At 33.8% G+C, this 15,236-nt stretch overlaps 2 protein-coding genes across 2 annotated transcripts in view; both read left to right on the top strand.

The window, feature by feature from the left end:
- Positions 1-15,236, top strand: part of Glut4EF (Glucose transporter 4 enhancer factor) — a 183,370-nt gene that overhangs the window by 76,997 nt on the left and 91,137 nt on the right. The window lies entirely within an intron of this gene.
- LOC141487084 (uncharacterized) lies at positions 22-2,866 on the top strand. Its single transcript, XM_074185885.1, has 2 exons — positions 22-1,800; positions 2,108-2,866. Exons 1-2 carry the CDS (start codon positions 1,429-1,431, stop codon positions 2,507-2,509), a joined length of 774 nt encoding a protein of 257 aa, XP_074041986.1. The 5' UTR covers positions 22-1,428; the 3' UTR covers positions 2,510-2,866.

The raw sequence follows: 15,236 nt of genomic DNA, 5'->3' as shown, positions 1-15,236 counted from the left end.
CAGTATCAAACAAGAGAAATTGACTAGTATAATTTCCCATTCTGTTTTTTGTCTACTACTGTAGTTATTGCAACATCGCGATATATAGAAGTTCGAAAGTACGTCAAAGTGATATATTCAGAGACGCTTTGTCTGATATCATTATCAAACCAAATACAACTTGAACTTTGATAAATGATATACCAAACAATCAGCATTGTCGAACTGATAACGTGATAAAGTTTTTTTGTACACACGCTGTTTGTAATCATATTGCAACGATATCTATTTTTGGATATGTGAACGCTTTGTTTCTATGCCTTTTTGGTGTACTTGATTGAAATATTCTGACATTCATTTATATTCCTGTTATTTTCAAAATACCGAAGAAAGTATCCAGTCGAGAATTACTTATAATGGTCTGCAGTCTATATTAATGCGTAATGAATATTTTTTACATGAATTATGAACAATCGTTTCGTTAATAAATGGAAATGGTATTTTTGCGGTGTAAACAACAGAAAATATACTCAGGCACTGAGAATTATGGGATTTGTAATGAGACAAAGTGCACATTTCAATGATATTAAAGTGATTACTACTTTTTAGAATAGTTTGGTCAGACCTAAACTTGAATATGGGGCTGTAGTATGGCATCCTTCCCATATTGTTCATAAAAATGATTAGAAAAAATTCAAAACAGATTTCTGAGATTTTTATATTACAAGAAATATACAGTATACCCGGATTATAATACAATTAGAACAGTAGCACTACGAAATGAATTTAAAATACCCAGTCTAGAAAATAGAAGACAGGCAAGAATAGTGTTAATGTGTTATAAAATATATAAAAGAAATTATAATTGTCCCAATCTCAAATCTTTACTGAAAAAGAGGATTCCCAAATGAACAACAAGACTCATGCAATTCTTTGATGTACCATATGTATCAACAAATGACTATTCACCTTTCATTACAATGATCAAAATAACTGTCAATGTCAGATATCAACTTTGTTCTCCCAAACAAGTTTATAGTGGTGTAAAAAAATACTTTTTCTACTCCCGTACGTGAAATAGTACTTTCACACACCGTTCACGAATCGTAAAATGTAAATTCACGCCCTTGTGCGTGAAATTATTTTTACGCCCTAGGGCGTGAATTAAACCCATAAGAATAACATGGTACATTCAAGTGTTTTTATTACCAGTGCGTGAAATATACTTATAAGAAATACATTGTAGTCTGTCCATAAGACCTATAACATGAATATTTCGCTGATAGGCGGCCTTAGTGCATCTTTTGTTTAAGAGCAGCAATAAATCATAAATAAACTGTCAAAATAGCTTGATCATTATTGTTGTGAGCTCATTGTTGAGAGTTAATTATTAATAGTTTAACATTATATTCAGATCATTCAGATATACGAAGTACCCCGCCGGATGTTATGGATGCAGCCAATGAGGTTAGTAAGACTTTATTACCCCAAAAATCATTGAGCGTGTATGAAAATACGTATAAGAAATTCATGGCATGGAGGAAAATAAAGAATATCAATTCATTTTCTGAAAACGTAATATTGGCATATTTGTCAGAATTATCCAAGAACTTTAAGGCAGCAACACTTTGGAGTCATTTCTCAATGCTAAAAAGTACCATCAGCATTGAAAAAAACATAAATATTGACTATCCTAAGGTACGTGCTTTTTTAAAAAGGAAGAGTGAGGGATACGTTCCCAAAAAATCCAGAGTTTTGGAGAAAGAACAAATACTGAAGTTTATACAAGAAGCTCCTGAAGAAAAATTTTTATTGACCAAGGTAAGTTTAATGTCTCACGGTAGTATTAAATAAATAGAAAATAATATCTATAAATTAAGTAGATCCTAATAAGTATAGTTGGCCAAATCAGATATATTATCTAAAACTATGTTAATGTGATATCTAACTATGATCTTCTAAATTATTTTAAATTGGGCGTTGAGAATCGCGTTTTCACACATACGAATGGAAAATACGAATGGTTCAGCGGTAGTGCGTCGGCCTCGCGCGCCCAATGACCTGGGTTCGATTTCTGACAGCCATAATCTTTTTTTAGTTTCTATATTGTAATTTCTTTTCCTTTTAGGTTATACTAATATTTGGACTTGCTGGAGCTCTTAGAAGAGATGAACTGTATAAACTGAAATTAGATGATATTGAAGATTTAGGTACAATACTCATAGTAAACGTCCATGATACAAAAACCAAAATCTCAAGAAAATTTACCATCACGGAACATCTTGAATCATACCGAAAATATACCGCACTCCGTCCGCAAAAATACGCAGAAAAAAAATTATTTATTAATTATCAAGGTGGAAAATGTACCTGCCAGATCGTTGGTATAAATAAAATTGGTAAAGTTCCTTCGGTAATCGCAAAATACCTAAATTTACCTCATGCTGAACAATATACAGGCCACTGTTTTAGGCGGTCATCCGCCACGTTATTAGTAGAAGCTGGAGGCGATTTGCTTACCTTAAAATAACATGGAGGTTGGAAATCCTCTGCAGTGGCAGAGCATTATATAGAAAACTCAATTACTCAGAAAATTGATGTGGCAAATAAAATTTTATCGCCTCAAAATCAAATTTCCTCAGCCCCTATCGCCACTACTTCTATCATCTCAACTTCCAGGTCAAGAAACACACTAATAGAAAAATCAAATGCTGCAGGTGTAAGTTTTGGAATGGTCACAGGTTCCAATATTACTATTAATAATCATTATTATTCCACATCAGAATGAAAACCAAAAATAATAATCTCAGTATAAGAATTAATTGTTAATTTTATAATATAGGTACTTACTAATTATTCTGAAATTCAATAAAGCTCTTTAAACTAATGGTGCTTAATTTTCTCTGTATGGTCGTAGAAAAAGTATAGTGTGCAACATGTGCGTGAAGACTTTTTTACACTCGCGTTGTTTGCGACACTCGCCTGAGGGCTCGTGTCGCAAATTCCACGCTTGTGTAAAAAAGTCGATTTCACGCACTTGTTACACAATATACTATTTCAAGTTTAGAATAACTATGTTTTTTCCTTCCATTCGGCTTTATGTAGTAAGTACTCTTAGATACAATGTAACTGTATTCACGTATAAATATTATAATTCTATTAATGATTTAGACTGTATTGACATTTTCATAAGAATAATTATGTTCATGTAATGTGGTTTTTACCTGTTTGAAAATAAATAATAAAAACTGGTAAACAAGTTTTCGGGGTCCCATTCTTTCAACTGCAAAGTAGATGGAAAATGAATTACCGAAAAATTCGAATTTTTCCGCCATATCGGCGACAAAAATTCAAATTGACCGTTTCGTAAAATGTGAATACTGTATCTGTAGAGTAGGGAGGGTGAGTGTACGCCCACATCACTTAGGCCACATGAGACTCATTGTACATCCTCCCGAGGAGTTGTCCTCTTAGGTCATCGTCTATCCTGTCCTTTCCAGAAAGCTGAACAGGTCACTTGGATACATCTCCTTTATATCGGCAGGTGTAGCCCAAGACTTGCCGAATACACACTATGTTATCCTGAGAACTCATTATCCTGAGAACGTTGAGTTCTATCATTTAGAAAGGATTCAATGAATGAGCACGACATATTATCAAAGCCAAAATATTTCATTTTGGTACACATTAAATGATGATTCATTGTATCAAAGGCCTTGCTGTAATCGATGGATAATGAAAGTTGTGTTTTACGTTTATCTAGATTATTTATAATTTCATCAGTTATTCCCAAGAGTGCAGTAGTAGTACTATGACCTGGCCTAAATCCATGTTGATGTGGTGGTAGTATTTTATTTTCATTCACATTATTATACATTTGTTCATGAACTGGCAAGTCACGCTTGCCGCTTGCCACACTAAGGGAGAAATCTTATCCGCACAGATGCAGAAGGCTGTCATTCTTGGCTCACTGCGCTTGCTCAGGGCACATGATTCTCGGACCCAATGATCACTTACCCCACGGTGTGGGTAGTGGTCATTGGTTGATAATGCTGACGCGCCCTCCCGAATGTATCGAGGCTTCAGGGGATAGGGCCTGACCAGCGCACACCACAGTAAAATAATAATAATAATATCATTTTTTAATCGACCTTTTTTGGGTAATTGTTACCTTCCACAATCTGAAAAATATAAAATAGCTCCTTAGAAATAGACCGTACTTGGCTATCCATCTTGAAGAAAGTTTTGGATAGTGGCGAAATGGCAACAAACTGATATCGGAGAGTACCTTGTATTACATCGAATGTTTCAGTTGTCAATCAACAACATTGATATAATTTCATATTTCAAAACTTCTTTAACATCTGTCGAAGAAGTAAAGAAATAAGCTATCAAAAAAGGAATAACTGCGAATATATTCGAATTTTTTATTCATTTCTGAAGACGGAGGCAGATTTTGGCCTCCGAAACGTAAAAGATAAGAATTATTTCTTAATAATTTTTTTGATTGTTAAATACGACAAGTTACTGATAAATAGAAGATTTTTCTTTGTGAAAAATACTTTGATTTTTACGCAGTTAACTTATCGGGGTGAACTAAAAAGTTTGCCCTTCTACACTTGTATAAAGTTCTCCATTATAATTTTTATATTTTTCAGATTGTGGAAGGTAACAATTACCCAAAAAAGGTCGATTAAAAAGCTGTTTCGAGATAAAAGTACATTACTTAACTACCTAATAAATATTCAGTCCAATACAAAAACATCACGATAAAAGCAATACGCTTAAAAATATATATATGTGGTCAGTTATAGGATATTGTCATATTTGGGTGAACCAACCAATAATATTGCCCGTTTTTTTAAGAAAGAATACATAAACGTAGCTTACTGAACGAGTAATAGTCTAAGTGAATTCATTAAAACAATAAAAACAAAACTTCTGTGTCGGATAGATCAAAAGCTGTGGCTCTTGCCCAAAATTGTATATTGGCCAAACAGGAAGAACATTTTCCTAAAGAATTGGAGAGCATAGAAGTAGTTTTATAAATAGAAAGACCAATTTCACATTTGCAAACCACCTTTCAGCAGAAGGGCATGAGTTCAATCATGAATACGACGTGTTACGTTCAGAAGAGAAAAGTTTGAAACTCAATCTTCTAGAATGTTTAGGAATCAGTAGATTCAACAATTCAGGTAATTCACATGATTAATTATAATTGAATAACTCTCCGTTACTAAATATTTTTTCAAATGTGGAAACTGAGACATAAGGTCAGGTAATTTAGTTCATCACAAACTCAAGTAAAAGTCAGGTTCTTGAAATGCAGGTACTTCAAATTGTAAAATAGGTATATTGTACCTTGGATATGTAGAATATAGTTGGTAAAAACACGCCAGAAGAAGCCATTGCATTGCGAACGACGTGTTGCGTTTTTGTATAACTTTTCAGTTAAAATCTCATAATGAAATGTTTTTTGAATACCTATGTTTGATGACAAAGGTGTTCTAAAAATTCTTCCGAATGGTTTGTTTGAAGAAATTCATAGAGTTTAGTTTGTTTCGAAGTAGTTCGAAAAGGAAACAGTCAGAGAATTACAATAAGGTTACCCTGCATACCATTGCATCTCAAGCTGCGTGACATTTTCCGTTTTTCTATAAGCCAATATTAATAGAACTCTATGTCACCCTATCGATTAATTTTCATTAGTAGATTAAATCTTTTACTCAGTTCATATTCGATATCGGATTTCACAATATCTTGTTTATTCATATTATTTCAGGTGTTTCCCCTGATGATAATAGTTCATATATAGATAACTAAAAATATTGCTATACAGGCTTACCCGTACATATACATACAGAGAGCAGCAGATTATAACGATATTTTGTATTGTATTCGTATTGAAATTGACATTGTATAAATTTGACGAAACTGTTGAAACATTCGAATCAAAATAAGACTCACAGAATTGAAACATTATGAGAGTTTTCGAAAACATCTACAAAAGCTGAATTGTTACTTGGAAGAAGCAATTTCAGATACTTGGCTTTTTCGAAATTTCGAAACTGCAATAATTTTAGGCTCTTATAAGGTTCCTTCATTAACCTATTGAAACTCTTTTGGGTGATGATTTCGAACACTTGTTTCAATACAATTATTATTACTCATTAGCGAAAATCAGCATTTTACCACCAACATAGGACGTTTGAATGTAAAATAACTACTGAATCAAACAATTTTTTTAATCCAATCAATCCAAATTGTGATATCATGTGAACCACCGAAATTCCACATTGATACCTTGGGATAGGGGTCTCCAAACTTTGAAACCTTCGGGCCATAATGATTTTTTCAGTTTGTTCCAAGGGCCAATTTCTGCCCTTAACTATATTTCTAGACTAGGATAGTCGCAAAGTGCGTGACCTAAGCAAACTTACGCTTTTTTTGCATTTTAATTATTATTGTGTATTGTGACACTTAACGACATCTAGTGGCGAGTAGTGGTACTATGTAATATCTTTTTCAGCTACTCGCTAGGTGGCATTAGGCGTTATTAAATATTTGGAATAACCGCGTTGGTTCGAAAAAGTTCTGGTTCTAGCTAGTGTATTCCGATCACCTCGAGATGGCAGTAATAATTGCATATAAAAAGGCTAGCAGCGCAACTGCGAGTTAGTCTGCGTAGGAAAGGCGAAGGAAGCGAAACTGTCTATTGTGAAATGAAGTAACACCCGTCAATAAAAGTATTTTGATTTGACTTATTGTTTTTATGTGTGATTTGTTAGTATGGAAAAGAAGCGAAAAATCGACAGTGAATGCAAAACGTTCCAAGAAAAATGGAACTTTCAGTATTTTGTGATTGAGTCCAGTAATAAGGCGCTATGTTTAATTTGTAATGAAACCATAGCTGTTCTCAAAGACTATAACATTAAACGACACTATGAATCGAAATATCTTCAAAGTTACTCCAAGTATACAGGAAGTTTGCGGAAGGAAAAATTTGAAGCTTTGAAACGCGGACTCAAATCGCAGCAATCTTTGTCTACCAAAGCGAATAATGAACAAGAGTCTGCAACTCGCGCCAGCTTTCGTGTGGCTCTTGAAATCGGAAAACGTGGCAAACCATTCACCGATGGAGAAATGGTAAATGTATTTAAAAGTGTCAGTTTGTCAGCAAACACCGTGGCTCAGAGGGTGCAAGACATCGCAGAAATATATATCATCTCAACTGTCTGACAAAAATGGACATCATGAGTGGTTTTCTCTAGCATTGGATGAGTCAACGGATGTGTCAGATACTGCTCAGGTGTTGATTTTTATTCGCGGAGCAGATAAAAGCTATGAAGTGTATGAAGAACTTCTTGATATTGATAGTATTCACGGCACGACAACTGGAGCAGATATTTTTAAGGGAGTTGAAAATGCCATTAATAAAAAGAACCTTCGATGGAGAAATTTGAAATCTATAACAACTGAATGCCATTAATAAAAAGAACCTTCAATGGAGAAATTTGAAATCTATAACAACTGATGGAGGCAGAAATATGTATGGTAAAAATAAAGGAGTGGTTGCACTTGTGTCAAAGGCTGTAGAAAATGATGGTGGTTCAAAACCATTAGTCTTACATTGTTATCATTCATCAACAGTCCTTGTGCGGAAAATGTTTGGATATGTCTGAAGTTCTGAAACCAGTCATATCAGTTGTTAACTTCATCAGATCCACTGGGCTGAATCACCGACAATTCCGCGAGTTTATTCAACAGATTGGAGAAAATGATTTACGATATCATACTGCCGTAAGCTGGATTAGTTGCGGAAAAGTCCTCAAGCGCTTTTTTGAACTTCGAGCAGAGATTGAAATTCTTTTAAATGAGAAGCAGCGCCCTTTTGCCGATTGACAAAATAGTGAATGGATGTGGAAGTTAGCCTTCTATGTGGATTTGACAAATCATATGAACGAACTGAATTTGAGATTGCAAGAAGAAAATCAGCTTCTACCTGATTTATACACCAATATCAAATCCTTCAAGCAGAAAATAATACTATTTCAATCGCAATTACGTAAAAAATGTTTCACACATTTTGAAACATGTGAAATATTCAGCCACACTACAGATACTGAATTTCCTGTCAATTTTGCAATCAAAACTTTGAGTGCTTCGAAGATAAATCTTGATACTCGTTTTTCAGATTTTGATGTCATTGCGAATGAAATTAAGCTTTTTCAAAATCCTTTTGATTTTGACATTGAAACCCTGGCTCCGGAAGTCCAAATGGAAATTATTGATTTACGGTGCAGTGATATGCTTAAGAACAAATATCAAAATTCATCTTTGTTGGAATTTTATAAGAATCTTCCACTGGAACAATTTGATAATTTGCATAAATTTGCTCGTGGGTTGTCTGTTTTTGGTACTACTTACTTATATGAGAAAACATTTTCCAAGATGAAGTACACAAAGAATGTTTACAGATCTCAATTAACCGATGAGCATCTTAAATCTCATTTGATAATTGGTACAAGTAAAATTGATCCACAACTACAAAGTATTGTCGGTGGAAAATCACAATTATATAAATCTCATTAGTGTTTTTGTATTATTGTGATTCATTTCAATTATTTATTAGTTATTAATATGCTTAAACTTAGATACTTAAGTTAAGTTTTCTTTGTCATCATTTCTGTCGTTAAGTTTTACCTTGCAAGTAAATAAAACCGAGTAATTATCATTTTGTGTTTTCTTCATCAACTTATCACAGCAATAGTAACAACAATTAGGTAATCATTGGCTGTTGCGGGCCAGATTGATGACACTGGCGGGCCGGATTTGGCCCGCGGGACGTAGTTTGGAGACCCCTGCCTTGGGAGATTAAAAAGTTACAGGGGCGAGCTTGAATCGATTCGCACGGGATGTATATTGAGAAGCAAGCCTCTCTACACTAATCTTAGCTGCAGAAAGTTGTATGTTGTATGATTGAGAACATTTGTTACCATTCAGCATTGAAATTATACAAGGTGTTTATTAAACATGCGGCAAAAAACCAAAGGACCATTTCTTTTACTTGTCCTTTGATGATTTTTGATAGAACACTTTGTTTCGAAGATACGGGGCGAAAGATAATTTCGACAATAACAATTTTGAATATTACTGGAGTTTTAGGAAAAAACTCCGGGATCAAACTCTGGGATCAATGATGGGGGCTGTATTTTCTGATTTATTGAAGGCTCTTGACTGCGTGAATCATGAGATACTGCTGCGGAAGCTTCACCGTTACGGATTTCGAAATAAAGCACGTTCATGGTTCGCGACATATTTATCAGGCCGCACACAAGTAGTTAAGACGAAATCAATCTCAAGTTTAGGTAATATACAATGTGGTGTTCCGCTAGGATCAGTCTTGTGTCCAATTTTGTTTTTACTATATGTTAATGACTTGACGACGCTTGACATCACAGAAAATGTCGCCCTGTTCGTCAATGATACATCATACTATGGCATAATGAAGCCACTAGATTATTGAAAACAGCGTTTTTTCTAAATTTCTAGGACTATACATCGGTTGGCCGGTCGGTAGTTGGTCGGTTCGACGTGGGTGCTTTGTTCACTCACTCGAATTGACCGCTGTGTTGGTCGGTGGTTCAAGCCCCAGGCTGAACGATCGATTTTCACTTGCTATCGTCCAAGCCGTGTTAGGGATCACACGTTAAAAGGTAAGACCTCAATAATCCTTAGCTCGCACAAGTTTCAACTTCTGGGGGTTGTCGTTAGTTGGGGTGCGACATCTGGTTAACGGAAAAACTTTTTTTTATATATCGACAACGGTCTCAAATTCAATGAACATGTCAAAAACAATACGCTAGTCGTAAGGCTGTGAAAATTGCTGCAAACAAACTAGGATACCCAATTGCAAAGACAGTATACTACTCCTTGATAAAGTCACATTTGCGATACGGTATCCCATTCTGGGGAGTATGCAGTGGTAATGTTCTTCAAAGTGTTTTTGTTTCACAACAAAGAACCCTGAGATACCTCTGTAAACTAAAAATTACGTAATTCATGCAAAATTCACTTCAAACAACAACATACTCACGGTAATGTCTATATTTATATTTGAAACATTGGTAAAACATACTTGAAAAATATTACAGGGAAAAGATACCCCACCCGTCAAAGTAACCACTTCAAACTACCATTACCATCTTCCACTCTCGTTAAGGATTCAATGATATATAACGGCTGCAAAATGTACAATCATCTTCCAAATAGTATTAAAGATATACTGTCCAACGCCAGCATCAGAAAAGCAGTAAAAATAGTTCTTTCCGATAGTACCTATTATAGTTTGGAACAATATTATTTAGATAGAATAAAATGATAACTACCTAGACCAAAACTATACACTGTCTATACACTATACACCTTCTATTGTTTGTTATATTTTGCATTTCAAGTAAGTGACTGATTGTTTTTATTTAATTCAATTCTACATGGTACTGACCTTTTTTATACATTTATCAAATGTTATCAATTTAATTACATTTACATTTTTATATACACGCTGTGTCAACAAGATGTTATTCTCTGATATTAAAGCATCTTTTGATTGATTGATAATATTCATTACTCCACCAAAGGTTCCAAACAGTGCATCACAATAACAATTTTGGAAATTTTATAATTTTTAATAAAAGTATAAAAGTATAAAAGTATATCGTACTACACTGGACCTACCAAGTAATGAAAAATCTAATAATTTCATTGGTTCCATTGGCTGCAGACATTCAATTTGAATAGTATATGTGGGAAATAAAGTTTTTGGCTTTCCACTACTCCATCTTGATACAAAAAAATGTGGGAATCTTCCAGTAATCAATTTGAAAATTAGTAACTCTACACATGGATGTGTAGATCATGCAAAGAAGTAACTTTCAGACACAAACTGAAAGAAAGTCCTCCTGAAACAGCTACTTTCATATAAACATTGAATTACACGAAAGAAAAAAATTAGTTCGAAACAAATACTTTTATATGAGCACTGAATTATACAGAAGATTCATTTCTCTACTCAGTTTGTATTCCAAACATTTGTTACGGAATAAAATCAGATATCACTCACAGGAGTTCTACTTTAAATGAATGGTAACAAATTGCACTTACATTTAACACTGTCATTCTCACTGGTAGACATCGATGTTTCGCCGTTATCCAATTTGGTACTGAAGAGCCTTAAGGCAAGTGTCTTACGGCAAAACTTCGATGTCTACCAGTGAGGATGACAGTGTTCCATGTAAGTGCAATTTATTACCTACCATTCATTTAAAGTTGAACTCCTTTGAATGATATCTGATTTTATTCCATAACAAATGTTTGGAATACAAACTGAGTAGAGGAAAGTATCTTCTGTATAATTCAGTGTTCATATAAAAGTATTTGTTTCGAAAGAATTTTTTCCTTTCGTGTAATTCAATGTTTATATGAAAGTAGCTGTTTCAGGAGAGTTCTCTTCCAGTTTCTGTCTGAAAGTTACTTCTTTGCACGATCTACACATCCATCTACTAAAAATTGAATTTCAGGGAAATCTAAATTTAATATTGAGATGTTTAGCCATTCCATATTAAGGATATGTCATTATTTGATAATTGAATATTCATAAAATCATAATTGGAAACTAGAATTCAGAGAATAGTCACCCCAATGCATTCAGAAAAAAAAATTAGTATTTTGAACCATCAAAAACAATAAAATCAAAACAGACCTCAAGTATATATATATATATATATATATATATATATATATATATATATATATATATATATATATATATATATATATATATAAAACAATAATTTTGAATAAAATCATAAACGTGCCTTAATGGTGTCCCAAAATCACCGAACCTTGCCAAGTTATCAATAAGAGGCCGCTCGGAACGTTTTCATAAGGGGAAACTCATTAAATCAATCAAACGAAGGTCACGTATTGATTGAGAATCGTGCCTTTAGCAACCTATTATAGGAATGCATTAACCCGCGATTATCAAAAGTTCGAAGAACTATTTGAAATTGTTTTTTTTTACATTTTGCAGCTATCTGGATACGTGACTAAATTTCGAAAGGTCATTACTCTCGTTCAGATGCGTGAAAGTGGTAATGTTACTTTGTTTCCTTAATGCGTCATTTTGTCATTTGAAATAATGAGAGAATGATAATACATATTGTGTAAATTTGATTGTACTCGGTGAAAAACATAAAGTTAGATGAAATGCAGATTATCCTTATCATCATCAAAAATAGATCCACCACCGACCCAATACTTGAAGTCATCCAAGAGAAGATTAGAAACATGGAAAATGGAGACCATACTGTTGTAACATTGTGGGATCTGAGCAAAGCTGTTGACTGCATAAACCATCATTTACTTCTAGAGAAACTTGAATTTTGTGGTATCGGAGGAACAGCTTTGAAATTCTTCCAGTCCTGTCTCTCATCTAGAAAGCAGGCAGTATATGTAAATAGTAATTTATCAAATGAAAGGTATATGCATCATGGAATACCTCAGGGATCCATCTTGGGTCCATCCCTTTTTGTTATCTACGGTGTGACCCATTTTTAATGGAAACACCCCCCTAAAATTTGAAGTTGTAAACCGATTTCAATAATTTTTTTTTAATGTCAAGTACTAAAAGGTCTACCTTGGGACAAAACTACAAATGTTTATTAAAGTTTCAGGGCATACTACAATATTTTTTCTTAGTCAAAAATCGGGATTTTTTATTAGCGATTTTTTTATTGAAAAAATCACTACGCCACTGGATTCAGAGTGCCTCCAAACAGGTGGTTCCAAAATTTCATGAAAAAATTATATTAAAAAGTAATCCTGTACAAAGACGAAACAGGAATGGCAGGAATGATCAAATCATTTTAAATTATTTCGAAAATAATCCTAATGCCAGTATAAGGAATGCCACTTTAGATTTGAATATTCCACGAGAAACTATTCGGAGATGTCTCAAGGCGAAGAATATTAAACCTTTCAAGCCAAAATTTTTACACACACTTCAAGAAGGTGACGAAGCAAGACGCCTGGAATATTGTTTATGGGCCCAAGGGGAATATTTAAACAATAGAAATTTCCTAAAAAATATTTTATATATCGACGAAACCACTGTCACTACAAATGGAGTAGTGTCGTCACAGAATTGTCGCTATTGGGCAGCGGATAATCCTAATTGGGTAATAAAGTGTAAAAGCCAGAATTCCCAAAAAATCAACGTCTGGTGTGGAATATTGAACGAACGAATTATTGGTCCTTTCTTTTTTGAGGAAAACATTAATGCGCAGAGGTTTCTAGAATTTTTAAACACAAGAGTTTTGGGATGCTTTTCACGAGCTGCCAGTCAATGAACGATCAAATTTAATTGTCCAGTTAGATGGGTGTTCAGTTCATTATGCCAGAGCCGTGAGGCAATAGCTTAACGAACATTTTCCAAGCCGATGGATAGGCCGTAGTAGTCCGTTTTTAGAGTGGCCACCCTGATCTCCAGACCTCACAGTTTTGGACTTTTTTCTCTGGGGACTTCTCACACAAAAGGTATACAAAAACCGCTCAAGAGATAGAAATGAACTTTGTGCAAGAATTCCTCAGGTATGTGCAGATATTAGCCCTCAAGAACCAAGGAACGTAATCAGAAACATTCGTAAGCGCTACGACACATGTATCGAAATACGTGGTGGATTAGTAGAGGCTACTAGAATATGAGTTAGAATTAATTGTTGCACTGAATCGAAACATTTCAATAATTAGTTATTCGTTACGTTTATTAAAATTTTTTGCTTCATTGTTAGTTGAATTTTGTGAATGTAAATCCGTTATTTTCATTAAAAATATTTACGCTATTTGTTTTTTATTTATCTGGCAGCACTTTATTGTTGAAATAAAAAAAATGATAAATTGTGACTGTTAGCTGTGTGAGTTTTCGAATTTTTGAGTTGTCATAACTTTGTTAATAATGAATATTTTTTCATGAAATTTTGGTCACACCTATTTAGAGGCACTCTGAATCCAGTGGCGTAGTGATTTTTGCAATAAAAAAATCGCTTATAAAAAATTCCGATTTTCGACTAAGAAAAAATATCGTAGTATGCCCTGGAACTTCAATAAACATTTCAAATTGTGTACTTGACATTTAAAAAAAAATTATTGAAATCGATTTTCAACTTCAAATTTCAGGGGGGTGTTTCCATTAAAAATGGGTCACACTGTATATAAATACTATATTCTATTACCTTTTATCCAAGACAAACCAAAATACTGGTTTAAAACCAACAAACTGAAACTTAACAGTGAAAAACCCTGTAAATACTTATATGTTCTAATACCAGGATAGCAACCAAAGCTCAAGTCAAATTAATAGATGTAATTATGGATGATTCACTTCGATGGGAATTACATATTGACTATATCTGTAAAAAAACTTTCGACACAGTTGTTTCTACTTCGCCATTTGAAAAAAGCATTGAGCCATAAAACACTTCTCACATCGTATCATAATCTATATTACTGTAACCTTCCATATGGGATACTCCTTTGGGGTAGATTTACTTACGCGAAGAGATCTTTTCGCATTCAGAAAAATACCATCAGAATTATAGCTGGAGCTCCATTCAACGCACATTGTCAACTACTTCTTAGAAAATTGGGAATAATGCCTTTGTCGTGTATGTTGATTTTCTACTCACTGTTAGAAATACATAAAAACAAAATATTACTCTCCATACACAGATTATCATAATTATGAAACGAGAAATGCGGGACAACTCAGACAGCCAATATTTAAACTTGAAATGTCATTACAGAATTCTTTGGGCGTTAAATTACTGAAATTTCCATATAAGGTGACTTAGATGAATTTTAATTCGTTCAAAAGGAAAATCAAAGAGAAGGATACGAAATTGTTGTTATTCTATACTCGATTTCATGCAAAGTACATATTCAAACTAAATAGGCCGATTATATGCCTAATTTTTTGCATATACATCAATTTATATATATAGGGTTTTTTTTATAATTCTATTCTTTATTTGTTATCTATCTTGTTAATCATTTTAAAATTTAAAGTGAATGCTGATTTTATATTGTTCATATTCAAATAGCAGTAATATTGAGCAATATTTGAAGTCCAGTTTCTCGTTTTTTTTGAGTGGAGAGCCAACCGCCAACACCAGCGGGGGCGTCTCCCACTGCCCCATCGG

Source organism: Leptinotarsa decemlineata, unplaced genomic scaffold, assembly GCF_025532065.1.
Source record: "Leptinotarsa decemlineata unplaced genomic scaffold, Ldec_3_MD MMD2_tig00078363_RagTag_RagTag, whole genome shotgun sequence".
Classification (NCBI taxonomy): Eukaryota; Metazoa; Arthropoda; class Insecta; order Coleoptera; family Chrysomelidae; genus Leptinotarsa; species Leptinotarsa decemlineata.
Note: the sequence above shows the minus strand (reverse complement) of the source record. Positions and strands in the feature narration are given on the sequence as shown.

Bases quoted from the DNA above. Each gene is read 5' to 3' on its own strand.
- LOC141487084 (XM_074185885.1), top strand. From the start codon at position 1,429: ATGGATGCAGCCAATGAGGTTAGTAAGACTTTATTACCCCAAAAATCA. The intron at 1,801-2,107 runs GTAAGTTTAATG...TTTTCCTTTTAG, and splicing joins AAAAATTTTTATTGACCAAG to GTTATACTAATATTTGGACT.